General features: G+C 46.2%; 1 protein-coding gene across 6 annotated transcripts; it reads right to left on the minus strand.

Annotated features, from left to right (window-relative positions):
* Window positions 1–416: 416 nt before the first annotated feature.
* OCIAD2 (OCIA domain containing 2) lies at window positions 417–25,021 on the minus strand. 6 transcript variants are annotated; one of them, XR_016228882.1, is made up of 8 exons: window positions 24,957–25,021; window positions 21,888–22,015; window positions 14,381–14,477; window positions 12,358–12,411; window positions 9,235–9,295; window positions 7,958–8,075; window positions 4,230–4,321; window positions 2,598–2,933 (listed from the first exon to the last, which is right to left on the minus strand). XR_016228882.1 is itself a non-coding variant. In XM_089325413.1 (8 exons), the coding sequence occupies exons 2-7, from the start codon at window positions 21,951–21,953 to the stop codon at window positions 4,267–4,269; spliced, it is 438 nt and encodes a 145-aa protein (XP_089181539.1). In that variant the 5' UTR covers window positions 21,954–22,015; window positions 24,957–25,021; the 3' UTR covers window positions 2,598–2,933; window positions 4,230–4,266. The 6 variants fall into 6 exon arrangements, 3 of the variants coding, with proteins under 3 accessions (XP_051687513.1, XP_089181539.1, XP_002709477.1); XM_089325413.1 differs by having other exon boundaries at window positions 9,248–9,295; XR_016228883.1 differs by lacking the exons at window positions 2,598–2,933; window positions 4,230–4,321 and adding an exon at window positions 417–650.
* Window positions 25,022–26,441: the final 1,420 nt, after the last annotated feature.

A 26,441-nucleotide genomic window follows, 5' to 3' on the forward strand; every position in this document is an offset into this window, starting at 1 on the left:
AAAATACAGATGGTTCCTTAGGCTGAATTAAGATTTTTCAATTGTGATGTTGCAGACACATACCCAAACAGCCATTGTTTATCACTTTCAGTTCAATATTCAATAAACTACATGAGATATACAGAACTTTATTATAAGATAGGCCTTGTGGTAGATGATTCTGCCCAGCTGTAGGCAAATATGTCTTCTGCATACATTTAAGTCAGGCGAGGCTAAGCTATGATGTTTGATAGGTGTATTAACTGCATTTAAAACTTCTAAATATTTTCTTAATGGAAAACATTAACCCTGTCGTAAGTGAACAGGATCGGTAATGGGTTATTTTCCATTTTCTTGGCTCTGGAATATCAGTTCATAACACCCCAGGGAATGTCTGTCACTAAGATTGGTTAGATACCAATTTTTATCAGGTAGTCTTTTTTTTTTTTTTTTTTTAAGATTTGCTTTATTATTTGGAAGACAGAGTTACAGTGAGAAATAGAGACAGAGAGGTCTTCCATCTGCTGGTTCACTCCTCAGATGGCCACAACAGCCAGAGCTGCATTGATCTGAAACCAGGAGCCAGGAGCTTCTTCTGGGTCTCCCATGTGGGTGCAGGGGCTCAAGGTCTTGGGTCCTCTTCTACTGTTAGCCCAGGCCATAGCAGAGAGCTGGATAGGAAGAGGAGCAGCCAAGATTAGAACCAGTGCCCATATGGGATGCCGGTGCTTCAGGCCACGACGTTAACCTGGTGCACCACAGTGCTGGCCCCACCAGGTAGTCTTACAGTTTCTTTTTGTTTATGTAAGCTTATCTACAATTTTATTCTGTTATTTTTTGCCAAGGCTCTTAATTTTTTTCCATCATAAAGGTGATCAGCTTGAGGATGAGCGTGGGTAATTATTAAGTGCTAAAAGATAGATACCGTTCCTTTAACCCAAGAAATAGAAACCCCCCATACTTGCTTCCTTATACACAGTATATGCAACGGAATAGCCAAGATGTTTTGGATGACCTTACAGTTTCTTATTGATTTCCTTTCACAGTAAGATAGATAGCCCTGATAAAGTGCTTCAGTGAGTAACTTAGCTACTTCAGAAAAGCAGAGAGCCCAAGCAATAAACCCAATTTGATTGAAAAAAACTGGAAAGATGTCATCAGTAAGAACAATATTCCTTTTCAACAATAATGCATTTTTCCCAGTACCCTGAGACTGATGTTAACATTGACTTGCTGTGCTAAGCTGTTGTGAGCTCTGGGAATTGGGAAGTGTACAGGAAATAAATGTGCCCAATTCTGAATTTTGCCCATAACTGAGATAACAACCAGTCACCAATTGCTAGTTGTCAGAGCCAAGAGTTAAACTGCATTCAAGAAGCTAGGATATGGGCTCTGCACTCTTACTTACAGAAATAGAATTTTATTGACTGAAATAAAGAATATGTAATATAAAAAGAGGCTTAGAATCACTCCATTTTATACTTAATGTTCATGTAAAAATAAAAACCTCCACAGGCCAGTGCTGTGGCATAGTGGGTAAAGCCACTGTCTGCAGTGCTGGCATCCCATATGAGCACCTGTTCAAGACCTGGCTGTTCCACTTCTGATCAGCTCTCTGCTATGACCTGGGAAAGCAGTAGAAGATGGCCCAAGTGCTTGGGCCCCTGCACCCATGTGGAAAACCCAGAAGAAGCTCCTGGCTCCTGGCTTTGGATTGGCCCAACTCCAGCCACTGTGGCCATTTGGGGAGTGACCAGCGGATGGAAGACTTTCTCTCCCTCTCTCTCTGCTTCTCTACAACTCTGCCTTTCAAATAAATAAGTAAATCTTGAAAAAACCCTCCAAATATTTTTAATGGGTAAAATAAAATATTTCACATCCAATATGAATTTTTGATGAGGTTTTCCTTTTAACACCTATGATATAGGCTTCAAGATCAGTTCACTGAAATACAAATGTATACATGTGCACACACCCTCTATGTATAAACGGTGACACACATTTGAAGCATTTTCTTGAGAAGATGCAGTGATGCAAAGGGAAGTTTAGAATTCAGCCAATCTGCCATAAAACAAAAGGTTCCAAAGTGGAAAAAAATTCTTTTTCATGCAATAAACCTGTCAAGAGAATATGAGTTGCACTGGCTGATTCTGAGCTCCCTAAAGTTCTCAGAGTTCATCATTCTATGAGTTCATTCTTCTAGCAATTCCTGCCCTAAATAGGCTGCTCCTTGGGAGAAGTAAGGAAGTCGTATTTATTTTTTCAGGCTAAGAGAATTTAAAGGAAATCCATTCTTGAACGTGGACCATGAGCAGGTGTCCATGAGCTAAGCAAGTGACAAGACACTCGGTCCTTCCAAAAGCCCACCACACTGATTGGTCATAATGTCACCTCGATCAGCTGATTCATTTGAGCCTGTCAAATCAAAGGCTTGTCATTAAGTTAGAAATCTTGGCCCATATTTTTTAGGAAGCCCTTATACCTAGAAGACCGCCTTTCCTGTCCTATATTTCTGCCTCCATAAACACAAATTTTCTTTGGGTCATGACTTCCCAACGGTCTCAGTGATCATCCCTGCCCTCTACAGGAGCAGAATCAAAGAATGGATTGGAGACAAGTCAGAGAAGACTAAATGCTTTTACTTAGCTTAAGCAAGGAAAAGTGCGACATCAGTGTTTTTTTGCTGTGTGAGGGCTCCTAACACGTTCTTAACAGAGCAGTTCTACAGACAGCCTTTTGCAGAAAGCATTTCAGTAGAGTGACAGAATCATGATGCTTTTATTTCACTACAAGTATATTTTAAAGTGTACTTGAAATTTGTAATGCATCCAAATTCAGATTTAAAAATCTTTAAAAGCCATAGACACCGAGTTTAGGAGGCTGATGGCTGTGAGTCTCCCTTCTGGTTTAATCCATGTCTTGTTTTGCATTCCTCACAGGTGAGCAGGCAGTGCCTGGAAGAGAAGCAAACATAAGTGGTGATTTGTGCTTTGACACTGGGAGCTCCAGTCTTAACACATTATTTAGAGGATATTTTTCATGATAAAATTCCCTAGCCTAATAAAAAAAAAAAAAGACGACGATGCAGTGGCTTTTAAAAAAGATTTATCTGGCAGACAAGGGTAGGAGAGTGTGTGGTGGGGGGCAGTGTGGAATGAGAGTGAGCGAGCTTCCATCTGCCAGTTCACTCTCCAAATGACCACAAGGGCTGGGGCCGGGCCAGGCTGGGACCAGGAGCCTGGAACTCTATCAGGGTCTCCAAAACCGATGGCAGGGGTCCAAGCATTCGGGCCATCTTTTGCTGCTTTTCCAGGTGCATCAGTAGGGGGCTGGGTCAGATACTGACCAGCAGGGACTCAGACCAGTGCTCTGATATGGGATCATGGTGTCCCAAGGGGCAGTTTGTGGACTGCACCACAACACCAGCCCCTAGCCTAATGGATAACAGGAATCATTTCAGCCAACAGTGAAGTAGAAACAGTTGTATCTGTGGTGAGGGTCACATAGACAGGGGTTGAACACCTTCGCTCTATTTTAAATAAGTCATTTCTATCAACAGCATAACAAAGTCATAAACAGGACTTAACTTATGCATACATATATACACATAATTTTCAAAATTTAAAAAAATTGACCAGACTAGAATGAGCAAAAGAATTGAAAAGATATTTCTTAACACTTAAACCATATTAAGGGGGTAAATTTAATGTTACATGTTCTTACTACAATAAAGAAATGACAAGAAAAAAATTGTAATGACATTTCCATAATTCCTGGCTTATAGTTTGCTTAACTCTGTCAGTTTCCTTTTGATCCAACCTAATACAAAGGAAAATGCAGGTTTGTTCTCGAATAACATCCATTCTTACTGAAAGGTGTTCGGTGCCCTTTTCAGCACTTAAATTTTAGAGATTTACAAATTCTATTCAAGTACTGAACATCTGCTACTCTGAGGAGTTTGCAATGGCAGAATTTTATTTAAGAACATGAGATGAGAACAATCTGCCCTGAGTGGTGCCATGGCGTGGATACAGCTTGAGTTTGCATAAGGGTTCATGTGTTGAAGCTTGGTCCGTAGGGTAGCAGGGTTGGGAGGTGGGGCCTAGCAGGAAGTAATCTGGTCACTGAGGATTGCTGTAATCCTTGTGGAACTCTGGGTAGTGCTCCTGAGAGAGTCTGTTATAAATGGGAGCCTGACCCCTCAACCTCTTTTTGACTTCCTGTTTCACCAAGTGATATTTCCCTCTCACCCTTGCTCCCGCCATGACCTCATCCACCATGAGGTCCTCACCACAACCAAGCTAGCGTTGGCACCATGCCCCTGAGCCTCCAGAACTGTGAGCTAAAGAAATTCATAAAGTAGCCAGCTTTGGGTATTTCGTTACAGTAACAGAAAGCAGCCTAGTACAACGGGGGAAGGATTACTCGGGAGACATCAAGACTAGAAGCTGTTGTAAATCCATGGAGAGTTGGATGATGGGACCCCTCGCTCCTTCCTTCATCACTCATTTCACTCCATTGCTTTGAGAATGAAGTGAAAATCCTTACATGGCATAAATTTCTCCAGAACTGACCTCCACCTGCATAGCCTCCCAGCTTGTCTTCTGCCATTTCCCAGTAGCTCTTTAGCCATAAGATGTATTTGTGTCTCCCTTTAATAAATCACATCTACATGCTTTTCCTGATCCAGAATCCTCTTGTTCAACTTTGCCATAACTTCTACTGATATATTTGTTTACTTATTTATTTGAGAGACGGAGACAGATAGTGCCATCTGCTGGATCACTCCCAAATGCCCGTAACAGCTGGGCCTGGGTCAGCCTGAAGCCAAGGAGCCAGGAACTCAATCCAGGTCTCCCTTGTGGGTGGCAGCAGCCATCACCTGCTGCCTCCCACGGGGTGCATTAGCAGGAAGCTGGAATTAGGAATGGAGCCTGGAACCCTGAAGCTCCCATGGGGGATGCAGGCAGGCCAAAACCCACCCACATTGGTTTTTTAAGATTCAAAGCAAGCAACAGCACCTCTTCTAAAAAGCCTTTCCTCATGTTCCTCTCCTCCACCTCACCTTACTTAAGTGCCCTGCTCTAGTTTGCCTTAACTAGAAAACGGAACAGCTTGACTCCCTGACGTGCTGGTAACGGCCCTTCGCATGGGGACTTGCAGTTGGCTCTCAGCCACTGATGTAAGTCCAGAGTGGCACTGCTGTGGCCAGGGATGGCCAAGCCATGTGGGACCACAGAGCTGAAAGGAAACTTGGAGACCGTTCACTTCAAACACCTACTACATGTGAAGTACAAAGCAATGGAGAGTCTCCAAAAATGTAGACTTCACTCTTGTGCTCATAATTATTCTGGAATCCAAAGTTGACTAATAGCAAATGAAACTCCTGAAACTGCAGAAGACAAGGCAGCAATCCACAAAATCTCCTTCACCTGTGTTTTTTTTTTTTTTTTTTTAACTTTTTCCATAGACCAGTGTCCTTAGCAAGCAGGGTCCTAAAACACAACTTTGCAGGGATGGGCTAAAGCCGCTGTTGTCTATGAATGTGGAGTTGGTGACTCTGATGGGAAGGGTCTGGGAAACAAATGGGTGAGGTTCCCCTTCCACTGAGCCAACCTCATCATCAGGAAGAGAAAGCTTGTGCGGTGCTACCCACCTCTACGGAGCCAGGGAACGTGGTCTTCCAAAGTCACACCATTAGACAAAGAATTTGGGAGTGTGCGTTGTGCTGTAATGCACAAGCTGCTACCTGTGATACCAGCATCCCAAATTGGTGCGGGTTTGAGTCCCGGCTGCTCCACTTCCCATCATCTCCCTGCTAATGCACCTGAGAAAGCAGCAGAGGATGGCTCAAGTGCCTGGGCCACTGCACCCACATGTGAGACCTGGAAGGAGTTCTAGCTCCTGGCTTCGGCCTAGAAGTAAACCAGTGGCTGGACGGAAGATCCTACTTTCTGTCTCTCCCTATTGCTTTGCAACTATTTCAAATAAACAAACAAATCTTAAAAAAAAAAAAAAAAGAAAGAAAGAAAAGAAAAGAAAAAGAACTTGGGGGGGACAGGGGAGGTGTTTGGCTTGAAAATGCCAGGGACTGAGTCTTGGCTCCACTCTTGATTTCAGCTTCCTGCTATTGTGCACCCTGGGATCAGCGGCAAGGGCTCAAGTACTTGTATCCCTGCAGCCCCTGAGGGATACCTGAGTTGAGTTGAATTCTTGGCTTTGGCCTGGCTCAGTCCTGGCTCTTGTCGGTATTCGGGGAGTGAACTGGCAGGTGGGATTTCTTCCCCCTTTCCCTCTCTCTCTCTGTTCTCAAATAAAGAAAGAATTTGGGTGCCCTAACTTCTAGTCCAATGTTGTTTTCACTGTATCATGCTACCTCTAAAACAGAATCCACTATAACAAGTGAGGGGTTTTTAGAGAAATGTGTCCAGAATCGTCATCCTATCATACTGCAGAATAGCTAACAATTACCGAGTGCTACGAAGAGCCATTTCTGTTCCTGCCAACATCCCATGGAAATGATTCTGATCATCATTTTCCATACAGGAGAAAAATGGAGATTAGAAAGTTAAAGAAACTTGTCCAAGGCCACATAGGTTAATAAGTGGTAGAAATAATTTTTTAATCCAAGTAGTCAAACAGCAGAAGTTATATTATTAGCTCCTAAATCCTGCAGTTTATCTCTCCCATGGAGAATCTCCACATACGAATACGTTAAAGACTCTGAGAAGCCCTATCATATTTTGTGTAACCCTGTGATGGCAGAAGCCACAGCTACTCACTAAGCTATTTAGAGACCTGGATAATACTTTGAAAATAGTAGGTGTTCATTAAGTATTTGTAAGGAGACGGGGGTGTTTGGCATAGAGGCTAAGACACCACTCGGGACACTAGCATCTCAGGAGTACCTCAGTTTGAGTTTGTGGTGCCTACTTTTTTTTTTTTTTTAAGATGCATTTATTTATTTATTTGAGAAGCAGAGTTATAGTCAGAGAGAGGGAGAGACAGAGAGAGAGATCTTCAATCTGCTGATTCATTCCCCAGATGGCTGCAATGGCCTGAGGTGGGCCAAAGTGAAGCCAGGAGCCAGGAGCTTCTCTTGGGTCTCCCACGTGGGTGCAGGGCCCCAAGCACTTGGGCCATCTTCTACTGCTTTCCCAGGCCATAGCAGGGAGCTGGGAGGGAAGAGGAGCAGCTAGGACTCGAACCCACCCATATGGGATGCCAGTGCTACAGGTGGAGGATTAACCTACTGCCCCACAGTGCTGGGCCCTCCCCACCCCGACCTGCCCTGTTCCCTACTTCTGATACCAGCTTCCTCCTAATGCCCTAAGAAGCAAGAGGTAACGGCCCAAGAAGTTGGGTCTTTGCTTTTCACCTGGGAGGCCTGTTTCAGCCCCTGGCTACTGTGGGCACTTGGGGAGTGAAGCAGCAGGTAGGGGAATCTCTGTTTTTCTGCCTTTCAAACAATAAAATAAAAATTAATTAAAATAAAAACAATTTGCTAATGAAACAGGTAACTAAATATTAAACAAATTACTGACTTTCGATAGTAACATCTTAGAACTAGAGGGTTAAAAGTTTCTTTTTTTAGCATATTTTTTAAAAAACCAATTTATTTATTTGAAAGACAGTGAGAGAGATCTTCCATCTTCTGGCTGACTCCCCAAATGCCTGCAACAATCGGGCAGGGCCAGGCTGAAACCAGCAGCTGGGAACTCAATCTAGGTCTCCCATGTGGGTAGCAGGAACTGACTTCTTCAGCAACCACCTGCTGCCTTCCGGGGTGCACATTAGCAGAAAGCTGGAATGCAGAGTGGAGCTGGAACTCAAACCCAGGCACTCTACCTGTGGACGCAGGCATACCGAGTGGTGGCTTCACTGCTCTGCTAACCGCTGCTCGGTATTGCAAATAGTAAGTGCACTCTCACTCTGTAATTATCTTCATCGTAAACCCTCAATCAAACAGATGACAAACCTGTTGTGGTGTGGACCAAATCCAGCCCCACGAAGCTGATTTTCAAAGGAATGGAATTTACTCTGGCACACTCCAATGTAGGATGCCTTTCCCAGGCCAAATCCCAAGATACCAGCAACTGTGAAAGCAAGTTAAGAAAGACAGATAATTCAAAGGTTCAGAACCTTCTCCACTAATTATCTTCTAGAACTTTATTAACCCTAGTAATGTTTGTATTAAAAGTACCATGATAAACTCTGAGAACAAGCAGGATTGGGCACAGGAGACTTTCTGTTCTCCTCAGCTGTGAACTGATGGGAGACAGCAATGACAGTGCAAGCAAAGTGCGGTCCCAGGGGCAGACAGCCAGACAATGGCCCAGCTGTCAACCAAATGGTGGAGGCCACCAGAGGAGGGAAAGGTGGGGGCTGGGCTGTCGCTAAGGGCAACCTCCAAACCCCTGGGTAGGAAGGCCACTCCGCTTGCTTTCCGGACTTGGAGCAGAAGGGAGCTCTCTCCTTGCCTACAGGCGAGAACTCAGCAGGGACTGAAGAAATCTTGAGCCGTGTTCCTCCTGCTGGGAATGAAGAATGTATGCTGGACCCAGCCCTCTCTGCACAGAAACTCATGGTTTATGCATATTTTCATGTAAAAGAGGAAAAGTCCCTGATTCCTAAAAATCACACATTTTGTGTGTCTGTCGTAGAAAACACTTTGAAAAGATTGCCTAGGGTAAAGAAGGAAATAAAAATCCATAAAGGATTTATTAGCCGGAGGCCCGTCTGCCGGCGATTCCATTACAGTGGGTCCTCTGTAGCCATGGGCTTCATATGCATGGATTCAACCAACTGCAGACCCAGAATTTTCCAAAGTTTTGCATCAGTAGTGAACATGTACAGACGTTTTTCTTGCATTATCCCCTAAACAATACTGCATCCCATCTATTTGCATAGCATTTACATTGTAGTAGGTAAGGTGGGTAAGACAGAGATGACCTAAAGTATAGGGGAGAATGTGCGCAGGTTATATACACAACCTGCACCATTTCACTCAAGGGAGCTGAGCACCTGCAGGTTTTGGTGTTCTCAAGGGGTTCCTCACCATGCCCTGAAGATACTAACGGACGACTGGCTCTGTCGTGCCAGTCCCTCCTGCTAAGCTGTACATCAGAAAGTGTTGAATGAACCGAGAAATGCAAAGTGGCAAAAACAACACAAGCAAAGTGGTTAAGCTGGATGTTCATGTTCTCAGTTGCTATAAACATCATCTTTTTTAAAAATGAATCTGCTTTTTCTTACTTTGATAACTTACGTGCAACTTTAGGCAATGATCCAAATCTTGGATTAGCTGCTAAATAGCCTAAGGAGTAAGAGATAAATACATTGTTATTTCATTCTACAATAAAACTCAATTTTATGCACAAAACTTCAAATTTTAACATAAAAAATCTCTTAAATGTATATATTCTTAATCTGAATGAATGGCCTTATAACCACTGATTCAATTTTTAGTTGAGGGGCTGGTGCCGTGGCTAGTGGGGAAAAGCAGCTGCTTGCAGTGCCAGCATCCCATATGGGTGCAGGTTGGAGTCCCAGCTGCTCCACTTCTGATACCAGCCATTAGCAGGGAGCAGTGGAGGATGGTCCAAATACTTGGACCCCTGCACCCATGTAGGAGACTTGGAAGAAGCTCCTGGCTTCAGATTGGCTCAGCTCTGGCCATTATGGCTATTTTGGGGTGGGAGGGGGGAGGGTAAACCAGTGGATGGAAGTACGCATGCTCTCTCTCTGCCTCTGGAACTCTGCCTTTCTAGCAAATAAATAAATCTTTTTAAAAAATTCTTAGTTGAATTTAACTCCCAAATATCTATTCTGGCAAATTGCAAATATTAGCTTTAAACTATAGAAAAGAAATCTGAAAACAGACAATTTCAGACTGATTTAAAGATATTCATCAAGCAAAAGGTGCACCTAACAACTGAATTCAAAGAAATTAAGTTATCATCTACCCTCTCCTCTTCTTAAGTAGCTCAATACTGAAAGTTTCAACTTAGAGATTCAGAGTATATACATTATGATTTAAAAATAAACACATTACAATTGTGGCAGCCACAATAATAGTCTCCTAAAGATGTCCATAGCCTAATTTTTGGAAACTATAAATAGGTTACATTACATAAAGGGGATTTAAGATTAAAAAATAAGGGTGCAGTGGTTAAGTTGCACCCTTGGGATGTCCATGTGCCATATTGGAGTGTCTGGTTCAAGTCCTGGTTCCTCCTGTTCTAATCTAGCTCCCTGCTGATGTGCACCTGGGAGCCAGTAGGTGATGGCCTAAGTACTTGGGCCCCTGCCAACCACATGAAAGACCCAGACAGGCTCCTCTTTGGCCTGGGCCAGCCTTGGCTGCTGTAGCATTTGGAGAGTGAACCAGTGAATGGAAGATATCTCTTTCTCTCTGCCTTTTAAATAAAATGAAAATAATAAAAATGAAAGAAAATGGAATTAAGATTGCTGGTCAGGTAATTGAAATAAGGAGATGGTCCTGGACAATCCCTGTGGGTCCTTGAGTGTGGAAGAGAGGAAACAGACCGAGAGAGATGGGGAAAAGCTGGCCCAACGTTACTAACTGTGAATACGTGGGAAAGGGCCGCCAGCCACGGTATGTGCGTGGCCTCTGGAAGCTAGAAAGGCAAAGGAGCCTGAGAGCCCCCAGAAGCACACCGTGGGGCTGACACCTGGCTTTTAGCCCAGTGAGATCCATTTCAGACCTCCAGGCTCCAGAGCTGTAAGCTAATACATTTGTGCTGTTTAAAGCCACCACGCTTGTGCTAATTTGTTACATCAGACATAGAGATCCAGCTTACACAATCCTGAAGAAATATGCCCAGACGCAAGAGATGGTAGGCTGAGCAGCTTAATGAACCCTATAGATGTCCCAGTGATAGATTTTTTCTGTGTCAGAAATGCCTGACAAAGGCTTGTTACTGATTGATACATCTATTTCTACAAAGAAACTGCCTTCCAGTTATAGAATTAATTCACAGTAAATGCACGGCCTTTAAAAACTACTAATGTTGATGGAGATGGGGTTCCCCTAGGTAAATGGGATCCATCTTCTCTCATGTTCCTGGGTACGAGCACCCCTCCTAAACTCCTGGTCATCAAGCAGTGCTCAATAAAATGGGCTGAAACAGGGCCAGCTGCCTTCTTACCTGGGGGTTCCCTGGTCAGGTGGAGACAGACAGAAGAGAATGAGGAAAAAGCACAGAGAGGCAAACTCAGGGGCAGGAGGGCCTGTGTGGGGAGATGCAGGGCGTCTGCTCATCCTTGTGGTCTCCTGCATGAAGCGGCCCGGGCGTCCCTCAGGCAGCTGCAGTCTCTGACCAGGAGAAACGCTCGATGGAGAGAGGCTGAGGTGACTTTCAGAGCCACTCACCTCCTCCTTGGCGCTCCCTCGTACAGGGGACACACTGTCCACCCCTGGGTGATCGGTCTGACCTGGGAGACATGGGCACTCTGTGTTGGCTGCCTATCATTGTTCTAATAAATTATCACAAACGCAGTGGCTTAAAGCTACACAAATTTATTGTCTTAAAGTTCTTGAGGCCAGAAGTCCAAAACAGGTCTCCATGGGTGAAAATCAAGGTTTTAACTGCATTCCTTTTAAGGCTGGTTTCCTCTCTGGAGGCTGCAAGGTTTATTCATGCCATGGTCTGAACTCATGAGTCAATGGCACTAACGAGGGTACAGGCTCCATCCAGTCACGAGTTTGGGAGGTGGGGACTAGAGGAAGCTCATTAGGTCGCTCTCATGAGAGGGCTGCTTAAGGATCCTTCCCTTGCATATCGCTCCGCCACTGCCAGCAGCTAGACCAGCAGGGCCTGCCTGATCTGGGACTGAGAACCTCCAAAACCACAGCCAAAATAAAACTCTTGTTTGCAGTGGGCTTCTCTCGGCTTTCGTTACGGTGACAGAAATCTGGGAACGACTGCCTCTCCAGACTCCAAAGCCACCCACGTTTCTTAGCTCATGGCCCCTTCCTGGATCATCAAGGTCAGGAGCACTGCCATCTCTGTGGGGCCATCTTCTGATACTCTCTTTCACTTTTGAAGGCCCCTTTGATTACAATGGGCCCACTTGGATCACCCAGAATATTCTCCTTATTTTAAGGTCAGCTCATTAACAAGCTTATTGCACCTGCAACTTGAAGTTCCTTTTGCCAGGTAACCTAATATATTCACTCATTCCAGGGATTAGAAGCTCTCCTGGGGAGGTGAAGACACAGGCCGAAAATAAGCAAGAGCTTGCATAAATAAATCCTTCACCAAAAAAATAAATGCGAAGTGCCAAAACGCTGCCAGAGGGTCACAGACTACAAGGCTCTCTGAAGTGAAATTATTTCACAAAATCAAATCTTACCTTGGTGGACTAGTCCCTGGGTGACAAGCATGCTTACCAGAGAAAAAGGCAGAGCTGTAAAACAAAAATGCCCTTCAATGTTCGTATCTTAAAACTTAGCAGTTACCTAGACTTCAAGGAGAATTACTCTGAGCTTTTTGACTTATTTCTTTGGCAGTGAGTTTATATTGTTGTTGTTTTTTAAATTTTACTTATTCTACAAGTATTTATTAAATGCTACATGGAGAGTTTTCCTGGCATCTGCTTCAGTCACTCACCCAGGTGCACAGCATTAATTAGACCAAACCTAAACCCCATGCTGCGCCATCTCTGGCATCCTCATGTCCTCCACGCCCAGCACGCACCAGGCACTAGTCAATCAGCACAGACAACACAGGCATCATAGTGTGTGTGAACTTAACTGTTGGGTTGGGGAGCTGTCTTTGGCTATGTATTTTGCCACTTCTACATAGCATTAAAACACAGTAAAATACACTCAAATTCAAACCTCCTCAATAATGATCTTCATAGCTGTTTTTTCCAATCCAGAAAAATAAAGGATTATGTCTTAATTTTATTCTTTAATCTGTTTTATCTTGGACAGTTCTCTGCCTCTCTTTTGAATCTTTCATGATATTTTGTCTCACAATTTGAATATTTGTCTCACGATCCAAATAAAGATTACAAGATGATTACACTCATGTTAAACATGTGCAAAGTTTAATTATGATTTTTGAAAGAAGCCATTTAGAATGGCAAAGATAGTTTCTAGTTTTGTCAAAATGACGTTTCTAAAACATTGGATGACTGAGAACATTGATAAACACCTAACTCTTCCTAGCAACCAACACAAATCAAATAGCAACTAATTGTCCCATTCACAGGCACCTACCTAATAAATGTTCATCTAGTAGGGCCCAATTAAATATTTACTCATAGGTTGTCTAGGAGCACAACCAGTAATCACAGTAATGCATTGCAAATATCAACTTCTAAAAAGTGCTACTTCCAAAACAGATGATTCTGAATTTGAATGATTTATGAAATCAAAATGAGTATTTCAAATTATAAATTATCTATCAGTGGTGTCGCAAAACATTGGGTCTATATCTAAAAACTATTTTCAAGTGATGAATCATGAATTCTTCACACCGGAAGGGGCCTTAATGCACAGACTGAATGCACACTCTGGTCCTTCGTAAGGCAGGGCCAGAGAGAGGAAGCAACTCAGCAGAAAGGGTGATGTAAGAGACAGGGCAAGAGAAGAATGAACGGGACGCTGCCCCGTTACACTCAGCAAATATTTATGAGGTATTTTTTATGATTAAGACATTGTAGGCCGGCGCCGGGGCTCACTAGGCTAATCCTCCACCTTGCGGCGCCGGCACACTGGGTTCTAGTCCCGGTCGGGGCGCCGGATTCTGTCCCAGTTGCCCCTCTTCCAGGCCAGCTCTCTGCTGTGGCCCGGGAAGGCAGTGGAGGATGGCCCAGGTCCTTGGGCCCTGCACCCCATGGGAGACCAGGAGAAGCATCTGGCTCCTGCCATTGGATCAGGCCGGCGCGTCGCGGCGGCCATTGGAGGGTGAACCAACGGCAAAGGAAGACCTTTCTCTCTGTCTCTCTCTCTCTCACTGTCCACTCTGCCTGTCAAAAAATAAAAAATAAATAAATAAATTAAAAAAAAAAGACATTGTATAGGAGACACCGGGATGAAGTTTCAGATAAACCTGACATTGTTACTGAGCTCTGTAAGGTTTAGAGTCTAGTGGAATGTCAGAAGCTCTGCTCTCTCGTAGACAGGAAATTCTAAACTATGGTCTTGGTCCACGCTCTTGGTCACATGAAGGAAAGTTATGTGTGCATCACTTTTTGCTAAATGAGGTGAATCAAGTGCTCCTTAATCAGATCAAACATCTGCACTAAAAAGGATCTCGGATGTCAGGGATTTCTGCAAGTCCTTGCTCAGAAACAAAGCATCACCCTGATTCTAACAGGATTTGGTTGTAGCAAATAAAGTATCAAGATCAAGATGGGCTGCAATTACCTCTCTTCCAGAAACTTTCTTCTTGACATTCTCGGATGATCTTTGCAATCTCTCCTTTATGGATGTGCAGTTTTGATTTCGGACAAAACAGCAGGCTCTGTAAGGGAAGTTGTAGGGTGAATATGCTGAGCTAATCAGGAAGCACCTGCCCTGTTTGCTCTGCGAGGGCACAAGGAGGCCCCTTCACTTGTTAAGGGTGTACACTCTGTGCCTGCTGCCAGCACAGAGCAAGGATCTGTTGCCATGAGTGTTTTCCAGCTGGGCACGCTGGGTGAGCAGCTCTCTGGTCAGGCTGAGTTACATCTGAGACCACGTGTTCCGTCCTTGCTATGTGCCCTGCCTAGAGTGCTACTCATTCCCTTGGCCCACCTAATCTTGGGACCCAGCCCAAAGGCCAACACTGTGACAAAAGAGGTTAAGCTGTAGCTTGCAATGTGGCATCCCATATCAAAGTACCAGCTGGAGTCCCAGCTGTCTTGCTTCTGACCCAGCTTCCTGCTAATGCACCTGGGAAAGGAGTGGATGATGGCCCAAGTATTTGGGTCCCTGCACACACACGAGAGACCTGGATGGAGTTCCTGGCTCTAGCCTGGCCCAGCCCAGGCTGTTGTGTGCATTTCTGAGGAGTGGACCAATGTACGAGGATCTGTCACTTTTTCAAATAAAAATTTAAAAAAATCTGAGAGAGCGAGTGAGCCAGCCCCCTAGCTCAGTGTTGCTTTTGGGTGAGAAGAGCAATTTCCCCTTCAGCACAATATGTAGACATCTGAGACACTACTCAGAGCACTCTAAGTTATCCACTTAACACATCTGATTTCCAATTTACCCATTTATACTCTACATGAATTTTTAGACAGTGGACTCATGAACAGACTGCTTTCCATTATTCTCTATTGTTTAATTTCAATTTTAACAGTTTTCTTTACAGATTTGTAAGCGGTCTAATTTCTGGCACACTGCTGACCTAATGACTTTCCTATTATTTTGTATCATGCTGAAATGTTGTCATCTAGAATAATTCCCATCTTTTATGATCCCTCCCCCTTTGTGGGTACAATGATATTTCAAATTGTTCATTAAATGGCATTAAATGATAAATTTTTGTTGTTGCAAAAAAACTTTTAGAAATCCATGCAGTTTTTTCATAATATGCAGTTTCCACAAATGATTTGAAGTCCACTAGTATATATTATTCATTCACTCTCCTCTCTCATTCTGTTCTGCCCACAACTATTCTGGGTGTTTAATGTACACCTTTTATTAGTACATATTCTTTTTGCTTAAAAATATTTTATTTATTTGAAACAGTTGGGGGGTGGAGAGAGAGAGAGAGAGAGAGAGATTCCATCTGCTGGTTCACTCCCCTAGATGGCCACAATGGCCAGACTGAAGCCAGGAGCTTCATTCCGGTCTTCTGCTTGGGTGCAGGGGCCCAAATATTTGGGTCATGTGCTGCTGCTTTCCCAGGCACATTAGCAGGGAGCTGGATCAGAAGTGGAGCAACTGGGACTCAAACCAGCAGCCATATGGGATGCCAGCATTGCAGGGGGCTACTTAATCCATTATACCACAACGCCAGCCAGTACACATTCTTGCAAGATGTTCATTGCTTTGGGTACACGCATTTTTGTAATAAAAATAGCAGTTTTATAAATGCTTTTATTTATGTGAAAGGCAGAGTTATGGAGAGACAGAGGGAGAGACAAAGAAAAAGAGATCTTCCATCTGCTGGTTTACTCCCTACATGGCCACAACAGCCAGGACTGGGCCAGTTCAAAATCAGGATCCAAGAACTCCATTCTGGTCTCCTACATGTGTGGCAGGGGCCCAAACACCTGGGCCATCTTCCATTGCTTTTGCAGCCATATTAGCAGGCAACTGGATCAGAACTACAGCAGCTGGGACTGGTGCTCATATGGGATTTTGGCATCACAGGTGGCAGTTTAGCCCACTGTGCCACAATGCAGAATCCTCAAATGGCATTGTTTTATGTATTTTATTTACTCTTTAAAATATTTTCAACTCAGGGGCAGGTGCTGCGGCGTAGCAGGTAAAGCTGCTATCTGCAGTGCTGGTATCCCATGTGGTGCTGGTTCCATTCCCGGCTGCTCCACTTCTGATCCAGCTCTTTGCTATGGCCTAGGAAAGCAGCAGAAGATGGCCCCAGTCCTAAGGCCCCTGCATCTGTGTGGGAGACCCAGAAGAAGCTCCTGGCTCCTGGCTTCGGATTGGTGCAGCTCCGGCTGTTGTGGCCATCTGGAGAGAGAACCAGCGGATAAGACCTCTCTCTGCCTCTGCCTCTCTGTAACTCTGCCTTTCAAGTAATTAATCCTTTTTTTTTTTTTTTTGACAGGCAGAGTGGACAGTGAGAGAGAGAGACAGAGAGAAAGGTCTTCCTTTGCCGTTGGTTCACCCTCCAATGGCCGCCACGGCCGGCGCGCTGCGGCTGGCGCATTGCGCTGATCCGAAGGCAGGAGCCAGGTGCTTTTCCTGGTCTCCCATGCGGGTGCAGGGCCCAAGCACTTGGGCCATCCTCCACTGCACTCCCTGGCCACAGCAAAGAGCTGGCCTGGAAGTGGGTCAACCGGGACAGAATCCGGCGCCCCGACCGGGACTAGAACCCAGTGTGCCAGCGCCGCTAGGTGGAGGATTAGCCTAGTGAGCCGCGGCGCCGGCCCAAGTAAATAATCTTAAAAATATTTTTAAACTCAGCCTTATTCTTTTAAGACCCATCTGTGTTGATTATTTAACATACTTCTTATAAAAAATGTTTTTGTTAAAAAAATGTGAAATCCATGCATAGTTTTTTATAATATGTATTTGCCATGAACTTTTTGAGGACCTCTCCTATATGACATTCTATTCTCTTTTTTTTAAGATTTATTTATTTATTTGAAAGTCAGAGTTACACAGAGAGAGGACAGGCCGAGAGAGAGAGAGAGAGAGAGAGAGAGAAAGGCCTTCCATCCACTGGTTCACTCCCTAACTGGCTGCAACGGCTGGAGCTGCACTGGTCTGAAGCCAGGAGCCAGGAGCTTCCTCCTGGTTTCCCACTCAAGTACAGGGGCCCAAGGACTTGGGCCATCTTCTACTGATTTCCCAGGCCATAGCAGAGAGCTGGATGGGAAGTGGAGCACCCAGGTCTCGAACTGGCACCCATATGGGATGCGGGCCCTTTAGGCCAGGGTGTTAACCCGCTGCGTCACAGCACCGGCCCCGACTAGGTTTTCTAATGTCTGACATTATCCAGTTTTCTAGGCTGCAGGTCTGAAGTAATGTCTTATTTGCATTTCTGTGATACCAATGTGTCTGGGCATCTCCACACATCATTGAGCCAGATCATCCTTCTCTAGTGTGGAGGCAACCACTACAAGTTGTTGGAGTGGGCAGTAATCTCTCATTGTCTAGATATTAATATTAATCAGTTAATTTTCATTTTATTTGAAAGGCAGAGAGAGTAAGAGACATATAGAGACAGACACAGAGAGATCTTCTATGTGTTGGTTCACTGTCCAAATGCCTCAACAGCTAGGGCTGGGCCAGGACAAGGCCAAGAGCCAGGAACTTAATCCAAGTCTTCCACATGGGTGGCAGGAGTCCAAGTATTTGAGCCATCATTGCTGCCTCCCAGGGTGTGCATTAGCAAGAATCTGAAATTGGAAATGGAGCCAGGACTCAAACCCAGCCACACTGATATCGGGACACAGGCATCCCAAGCAGTGTTTTACCTCTATGCCATATGCTATACCTCTGCCCCTTTTATTACCTTAATTTTATCATGGTAAAATACACAACATTTACCATTTTGATCCTTTCAATGTTTGTAATTAGTGGCATGAAGTACATCCAAAATGTTGTGTAACCATCACCATTACTAGTTCCATTACTTTTTCATCATCCCAAAAGGAAACTCCACACCCATTAATTCTCATTTCCTCTGTCCTCCCACCCCTGGCCACTGCTACTCTGCCTTTTGCCTCCGTGGACTTGGCACTTCTGGATGTTTTATAAAAACGGAATCGCAGCATGTGTGGCATTCAATGGCTGGCTTCCTTTCCTTTGCACAATGTTTTCAATGTCTGTCTGCACTGTGGCAAGCATTAGCATTTTCATTCCTTTTTGTGGCTCAAGAGTATTCCATCACAGGGATATACTGTATTATTGTTATATATACCATCCATCGGTGGGCACTTGAGTTGTTTCCACCTTCCAGCAACTGTGAACAGAACTGCCAAGGATGCTCCTTCACAAGTTTTTGTTTGGACCCCTGTTTCAATTCTGTTGGGCCACATGGTCATTCTAACTTATTGAGAAACTGCCAAACTGTTTTCTAAGCAGCTGTACCATTTTACTATCTCACCAGTACACTATGTGAGTTCCCATTTCTCCACATCCTCACTATCACTTTAATTTTTTATTTGGCTTTTTAAAAAAAATTATTTATTTCAAGGCAGATTTACAGAGCAAGAGGAGAGACACAGAGAGATCTTCCATCTGCTGGTTCACTCCCCAATGGCTGCAATGACTGGGGCAGGGCCAGGCCGAGGCCAGAAGCTTCCTCCAGGTTTTATGTGAGTGCAGGGGCCCAGGCACTTGAGCCATCTTCCGCTGCTTTCCCTGGCACATTAGCAGAGAGGAGGACAGGAAGTGGCACAGCCAGGACTCCAACTGGCATCCATATGCGGTGCTGACACTGTAGTCTATGGTTTAACTCTCTGTGCTATGAGCCAGCCCCTTGGCTTTTGTTGTTTAAAGTTTTATTTATTTGAAAGGCAGAGTTACAGAAAGAGCAAGAGAGGTCTTCCATCTGTTGGTTCACTCCCTAAAAGGCCACAATGGCTGGAGCTGGGCCAATCTGAAGCCAGGAGCCAGGAGCTTCTTCCAGGTCTCCTATGTGGGCGCAGGGGCCCAAGGACTTGGGCCATCTTCCACTGCTTTCCCAGGCCATAGCAGAGAGCTGGATCGGAAGAGGAGCAGCCGGGTCTCAAACTGGTACCCATATAGAATTCTGGTACCGCGGGTGGTGGTTTTACTTGCTATGCCACAGCACCAGCTGCAGCTTTTGTTTTTATTTATGGCCTTCCTAATGGGAGCGAAGTGGTGCCTCAGTATGGGTTTGATTTGCATTTCCCTAAGGACAGATGACATCAAACCCAATTCTATTGATGGTTCATTTGTTTAAAACAATTTCTTAAATATTTTATTTGAAAGGCAAAATTTCAGAGAGAGAGAGAGAGAGAAAGAGAGAGAGAGAGATCTTCCATCCAATGGTATTTTCTCCAAATGGCTGCAATATCTGGAGGTGGGCTGATCCAAAGCCAGGAGCTTCTTCTAGTCTCCTACATGGATGCAGGGGCCCAAGCACTTGGGCCATCTTCTGCTGCTTTCCCAGACCCATTAGCAGGGAGCTGTATTGGAAGTGGAGCAGCTTGAACACGAACCAGCATCTATATGGGATGCCAGTTTCTCAGGTGGAGGCTTATCCTGTTACACTACAATGCCAGCCCCTGTTTTTACATTTTTTAAATAGTTGAAACAAAGTCAAAGAGAAATAGAACTTCATTACATGTGCAGGGGCCCGTTATGCCACAACGCTGGCCCCTAAAATTTTTGAAAAATTTAATTTGTTCCTCACTTGTATTTCTCTGTTTGTGAATTATTACATAGGTCTCTGGCTTAGTATTTTAGTATTTCTTGGGGTTCTGGGGTTTTTCTTGCTGAGGTACAGCTCTTGGCCTTTTGAAGTGCACCTTGCCTCTTTTTTTTTTTAATGTTTATTTTATTTTTTTTGAAAGAGTTACAGAGAGAGGTACAGAAACAGAGAGAGGTCTTCCATCCGATGGTTCACACCCCAGATGGCTGCAATGGCCAGAGCTGTACCAGTCAGAAGCCAGGAGTTTGTTCTGGGTCTCCCACGTGGGTGCAGGGGCCCAAGGACTTGGGTCATCTTCTACTGCTATCCCAGGCCACAGCAGAGAGCTGGATCGGAAGAGAGCAGCTGGGACTAGAACCGGCGCCCATATGGGATGTCAGCACTTCAGGCCAGAGATTCAACCCGCTGTGCACCAAAGCGCGGGCCCCACCTCTGTTCTTTCTTAGCCTCTTCATTTGTAGTAGACATCAATGTGCATGATGGTCACCATTCCAAGTGACGTCATATCTGGAGTGTCCCTGTGGCTCTGATGCATTCAGAGCAACACGAGCAACCTCCCTCTTTGTCTACAGCTGCCCACGGCCCAGGACGAGGAAGGAGTGGACAGGTGAATCCAACAACAGGGGAAGCAGCTGTTCTTGCTCTGTCCCTCAGCAGGGTCACTCCTGGGCAAGCACCCCTCCTTGTGCCCCGTGTAATACACATGGTCCCCACTCAGCAATTGTTCAACCTACGATGATTCAACTTCACGACTGTGCAAAATTGATACACATGCAGTAAAAACTGTTCTTCCAATCTTGAATTTGAAGAGATGTGAGATGTGGTGCTGGGCAGCTGTAGCCCCCCGCCCCTGCTGTGTGATTTGGAGAAGAAACACAGCTACTTTGCAGTGTGCTTTGTGGCTAAGCTGTGCTGATGAGCAGGGGAGGCGTTTTCAGTGCATTTTCAACTCAACAAAACGTTCAACTTCGCCTGTGTTCATCAGGACATGACTCCATTGTTAGTAAATTGAGGAATATGTTTGTTCTTGCTCCTGGCTGTGGCTTCAGAAGAAAGAGGGGGGCACCTCCCCAAACCCACACGTATGCACACACCCAACTACCACAGCTGCTGTGAGCCTGCAGCTCTCCTGAAAGGAGCTCTCCTGGCCTTCTGTGCAGCCATAAATGTTGCATGGTTCTCCGTTTCACCGAGGCCACTCGGGTGTCCGCATTCTTCTCCTGTGACTTATCATGTGTCTGTTTGCCTCTCTAAACTCCGCTCCTTAAAAAGCATCTCCTCCAGGATAAACAATGTTTAGCTGGAAAAGTTGACCTCACAGAACATAAACTCCACTTATTTACCCACCAAACAGTTCCTCATCTTCGCTGCATGTTCCCAAAACGCCAGTATTCATCCCTAACAGGCAGCAAGGATGCCCGTGCTAACCCCTGGGTTCTCAGCCTGATGGCCATTGGTAATTAAGGACTCTGACAGCCTAAGAAGAGCACCTGTCAGCAGCAGTGCTGGTTATGCGCACCCTTCCTAACAAAGCTGTAAAAATGAACAAGATGCATCATTTGCTGGAGCTCGCTGAGGCTTCTGTCTGCCACAGGGAATGACTTCAGTCGCCAACAGCCTAAGAGTTAGTTAAGCTGGGATCTACACAGGGAAGAGTACAAAAAGGCTTTAAAATAAAATTTTAAAAGGCTACTTTCCAAGGTAGCTAAAAACCCACTTTTCTTCCTCATTCCATTTTCCTTGAACCCACTGGACAAAATGCTAAGTCAGAGCACTGGTCAAAGATGCAGCTGAACAACAGTCCTGAACAGTTTTTCAGATAGGTCTCCCCCTGCCCCCAAATTAAACATATACCTTCTTGTTTAGCGGTGGCAAATGGGGACCGTTCTCCTGGCTTTCATGAGTCGACATGGATGCCATGGTGATTGGTCCTGGCTGCTCTTCCAGCTGGGTGTACTCTTGCTTACTCCTTTACCCAATGTCTAAGAAAAATATAAGGAAATTGCTGTGCCATGACTGAATGTTTATATCACGTTTCAAATCACCCTTAGCATCAGCTGCATTTGGAAACTTATTTTCATTAATCTTTTTTCTTTCTTTTTTTGACAGGTAGAGTGGACAGTGAGAGAGAGAGACATAGAGAAAGGTCTTCCTTTGCCGTTGGTTCACCCTCCAATGGCCACCGCGGCTGGCGCGCTGCGGCCGGTGCACCATGCTGATCCGATGGCAGGAGCCAGGTGCTTATCCTGGTCTCCCATGGGGTGCAGGGCCCAAGCACTTGGGCCATCCTCCACTGCCTTCCCGGGCCACAGCAGAGAGCTGGCCTGGAAGAGGGGCAACCGGGACAGAATCCGGCGCCCCAACCGGGACTAGAACCCGGTGTGCCAGCGCCGGTAGGCGGAGAATTAGCCTATTGAGCCGTGGTGCTGGCCTATTTTCATTAATCTTAACCTGCAATTGTCTACAAATTCAATGTCTAAAGCTCTTCCCCTGGTGACACCCACGCATTAACTCACTGATGGGGACAGATTGGAGGTAGTGTAGACAAAACATCATGCTGTGCACCTGAAATGTTTTATTACCTATAAATTATGTCCTAAGAAACGTTAAGGTCATCAGTGACACAAATACAAGGTGACTTCAAAAAATTCACAGAAAATGGAATTAGAAGTTTACTTTTATGCAAAAATTTTAAAATCAATGCAGTTGAATACATTTTTACATGAGTTTTTAAAAGTTAATTTTTTTGAGGGGCAGAGAGAGAGAGGTACATAGCAAATACTCTCCCATCAGCTGATTTACTCCCCAAATGCCTGGGACAGTCAGGGCTGGGCCTAGACTGAAGCCAAGAGTTGGGAACCCAATTCAAGGTTTCCCATGTGGGTTGCAGAAAACCAAGTACTTGAGCTGCCACTGCTGCCACCCGGGATCTGTATTAGCAGGCAGCTGGAGTCAGCTGGGTACTGAACCCAGGCTCTTTGATATGGGACATGGACATCACAACTGTGTTTTAATCACTCACTGGCCCAAATGCTTGCCCTGCCTTGAACTCTTTGAAAACTCCTTGTATTGCTGAATGTCTATTATGTGTCAGACCCAGGGATACAAAGAAAGGTAAGACAAAAAAAAAAAAAAATCCCTGCTGAAGAAGGTAAGAGTTTAAAGGGGAAGACAGGTAAGTCAACAGTGACCCAACATGGGAAGGCTTCCAGAGGTATGCCCAGGTGCTGAGGAAGGAGGGCGGGAAAGGTCTATTCTGTCTGGTCAAGTCCAAGAACACCAAAGAGACCAAGACTCCTAAGCTTGCAGAGGGATGTGCAGGGGATGGATGGACACGGGGAGCAACAGGATCCATAAGGAAGGTAGCACAACAGTTGAGACAAGGAGCTATGGAGATCCGAACCAAGACCCCGGAGGAAAGGATGGGGGTGATAAACTTCGGTAGGAAAGGTTGGATCTGGGTATCTACGGAAGCAGACAGTGGAATTAGTCAATAGGGGTTAGACTATTTGAGGTTCTGGGCCTAGCGTTCCAGGAGAGATGAATCTGGGAGCTGCCACCACAGAGACGAGAGCGAAGGCAAGGAAGCTGAATAAATCCATCTGGAGAATGGGAACACCGAGCCCAAGCAGCCATCAACTAGAAAAGGGGGAAATGGGCCAGGGAAGAGCTGAGAGGCAGAGCAGCTGCAGAGGTGAGGGAGTCTGCAAGAGGAGGTCAATCATTAACAACGTCACATGTCTCTGAAGAGTGGACTCGGGATTGGCAATGGACAGATTCCAAGTGGACAGTGAACTTCCTGTCCCTTTCCCTCCAATGGCCGCTGCATTCTTGCATGCTTCATGACTAATGATCTCCCTGCAAAAGGAGTACCTTCTCACACACAGCCTATTTCCTCATTAATTACTCCCCAAGGGGGCCCATACTTGCACCAGATTTCACCATTAGGTGCCTCGTGTTGTAGAGACAGCATGGAGCTCTGTAAAGTTAAGTCCTGGAGTCAGACTTAGGTTCAAATCCTGATTCTACTCCTTGCTAGCCCTGTGCCTAGGGGCAGGTGATCTAACGGGCTGTGCCTCAGCTTTCCCACCTGTTAAGCAGGTGCAATCAATGCACACAGCAGTCCTGAGGGGCTGTTGCAAGGATGACGGATGAGGACGAGCAAGGAGGCCCAGACTCCAGCTCAGCGCCCAGCTCACAGGGAGTGTGTAGGTGGTGAGGGGCAGCTGTCTGAGTGGCCTTGGGTCAGAAAAGACTTCCTGGGAGGCCTCAGGAAATCAGGTGTCCAAGGCCAAAATATATTAATTTTGCTTAGTCAAGCATTAGGCTGTTGCTTCAAATTAGAAAGCAAAGGCACCCCAGCTCTTCAGCTTCGGTGCTTAGGCCCCCTTGCACCCCATGAATTCCCAGTCACCCTACGGAAGGAAGCCTTTGAGGGGCTTGCCTGCCAGGTGCAGCTCCCACTACCCACACGAAGGTTTGGTCCGTTTTCTGCGCGGTGCCGGAGGGCAGCAGAGGTGCTAAGGGGGCGAGAGGGCAGGCAGGACCAGGGACGCGAGGGAATACCGCGCCTTCGGACCGAGGACAGCCCGGAATTCGCCTGTGAGACTCCGCCCCCGCCCCCCCCCCCCCACGGTCCTTCCGCACAACCTGCGGGAGCCCGGAGCCCGAGCCAGGAAGGCGGTCACGGCCAAGGCCCTAGCCCTGCCCCTGCCAGCGTCCCCAGTGACGCCAGAAAGCAAGCGAGCAGAGGAGGCCTTCGGTCCCCCACCTACCCCCTTCCCTGTCATCTCCCAGGCCGAGTGCCCGGCGCCCGCTCTGCGGCCGCAGCCACAGCCCGCACCCTCCTCGCTGTCCTCCGCGCCCGCCCCTCGCCGCCCCGCGGGGCCCCAGGACCCGGGTCTGCAAGTCCCCGGCCCCCACCTGTCTTCCCGAGCGCCCTCTCCTCGCCGCGGAGCTCCTGGGCAGCGCTCTGTCTTCCCCCGCTTAAGTCACTGCGCAAGTGCATCCCCACCCCCACCCCGCAGGCCCGGTCTTGATTGGTGGCTGGAAGCCGCCCTGTGCTAGAACCTCCCCCTTGACCCCTCGGCCTGTCCTGACCCGTCTGTCACGCTTGCACGCGATTCTTCCTCCCGAGGATAACAGCTCCCACAACTTCCTGGTGCACTCCGACCCTGAGCCAGGCGCTGGCCTCCACTCACCTGCAGCCCTTCCCACAGCCCTGCGGGTTAGTGCTGCTCTCTCACTTTCCGGGCTGGCCAGCTGAGTGGTGCGTGGCCTTTTCCCAGGCCATTAGAAGGGAGCTGGATCGAAAGGGGAGTAGCTGGGATGGGACATAAACAGGTGCCCATATGGGATGTTGATGTTGCAGGTGGTTGCTTTACCTGCTATGCTACAATGTTGCCCTGGGTTTGTGTTGTAACGTTCCTTTGCTACTCTTCAGGATTCAGCCCTTCAGGCATCGTGCTAGGATATCCTACCTTATCAGAAAGGCTTTTGATAGCCTAAAAGTTTATGGGGGGCCGGCCCTGTAGCACAGTGGGTTAAAGCCCAGGCCTGCAGCACTGGCATCCCATATGGGTGCCGGTTTGTGTCCTGGCTGATCCTCTTCCAATCTAGCTCTCTGCTATGGCCTGGAAAAACAGTAGAAGATGGCCCACATGCTTGGACCCCTGCACCCATGTGGGAAATCCAGAAGAAGCTTCTGGTTCCTGGCTTTGGATTGGCTCAGCTGTGGTCATTGCGGCCAAATGGGGAGTGAACCATCAGATGGAAGACTTCTTTCTCTCTCTGCCTCTCCTCTCTGTAATTATGCCTTTCAAATAAACAAATCTTAAAAAAAAAAAAAAAAAAACTTGCTGCAGTACAGCCCATGTCCCCCCATCTCTACTTTCCACCAGAACATTCCAGTTAATTGCATTGAATAGCCGAAGTTACCATATGTAGTGTGCAGCATCATGAGTTCGTAAGTTGGTATTTATTGGGCAAATCTGATGTGTCCACACATTGTTCTGGGCACTTTCAGAGATGAAAGGAAATGGACATGGGTTCTTCCCATGAAAGATCTCTCACTTTCCAAAGAATTAGGGCCTAGATGTGGCACTGGAACCCTGGGTGTTGCACTGAGTGGCTCCTTTCTTAGGCTTTAGCTTCCTGCAGAGCCTTGGGATCTGTATGAAGTTGATGATCACTGGCCCATGCCGGGGAAAATGTTTCCGCTGTAGCAAGCACCACACTCTTCATGTCAGCCTCTAGCTCGGACTCCTCCCAGGGCCCTGCATCTTCCTAGGCGAGGCACAGGTTCTTTAGCAGCGTCCTGCACAGTTCAGCTCTTGCCTGTGACTGATACTTTTGCATGTGCTGTTGCTTCAGCCGGAATCAGCCTTCCTGGACTTCTGCACTGCTCTG

Source organism: Oryctolagus cuniculus, chromosome 2, assembly GCF_051225735.1.
Source record: "Oryctolagus cuniculus isolate XC-2025 breed Fujian yellow rabbit chromosome 2, ASM5122573v1, whole genome shotgun sequence".
Taxonomy (NCBI): Eukaryota; Metazoa; Chordata; class Mammalia; order Lagomorpha; family Leporidae; genus Oryctolagus; species Oryctolagus cuniculus.

Bases quoted from the DNA above. Each gene is read 5' to 3' on its own strand.
- OCIAD2 (XM_002709431.6), bottom strand. From the start codon at position 21,953: ATGGCATCCATGTCGACTCATGAAAGCCAGGAGAACGGTCCCCATTTG. The intron at 12,412-14,380 runs GTAATTGCAGCC...TTTGTTTTACAG, and splicing joins AGAAAGTTTCTGGAAGAGAG to CTCTGCCTTTTTCTCTGGTA. The intron at 9,296-12,357 runs GTAAGATTTGAT...CTTACTCCTTAG, and splicing joins CCAGGGACTAGTCCACCAAG to GCTATTTAGCAGCTAATCCA.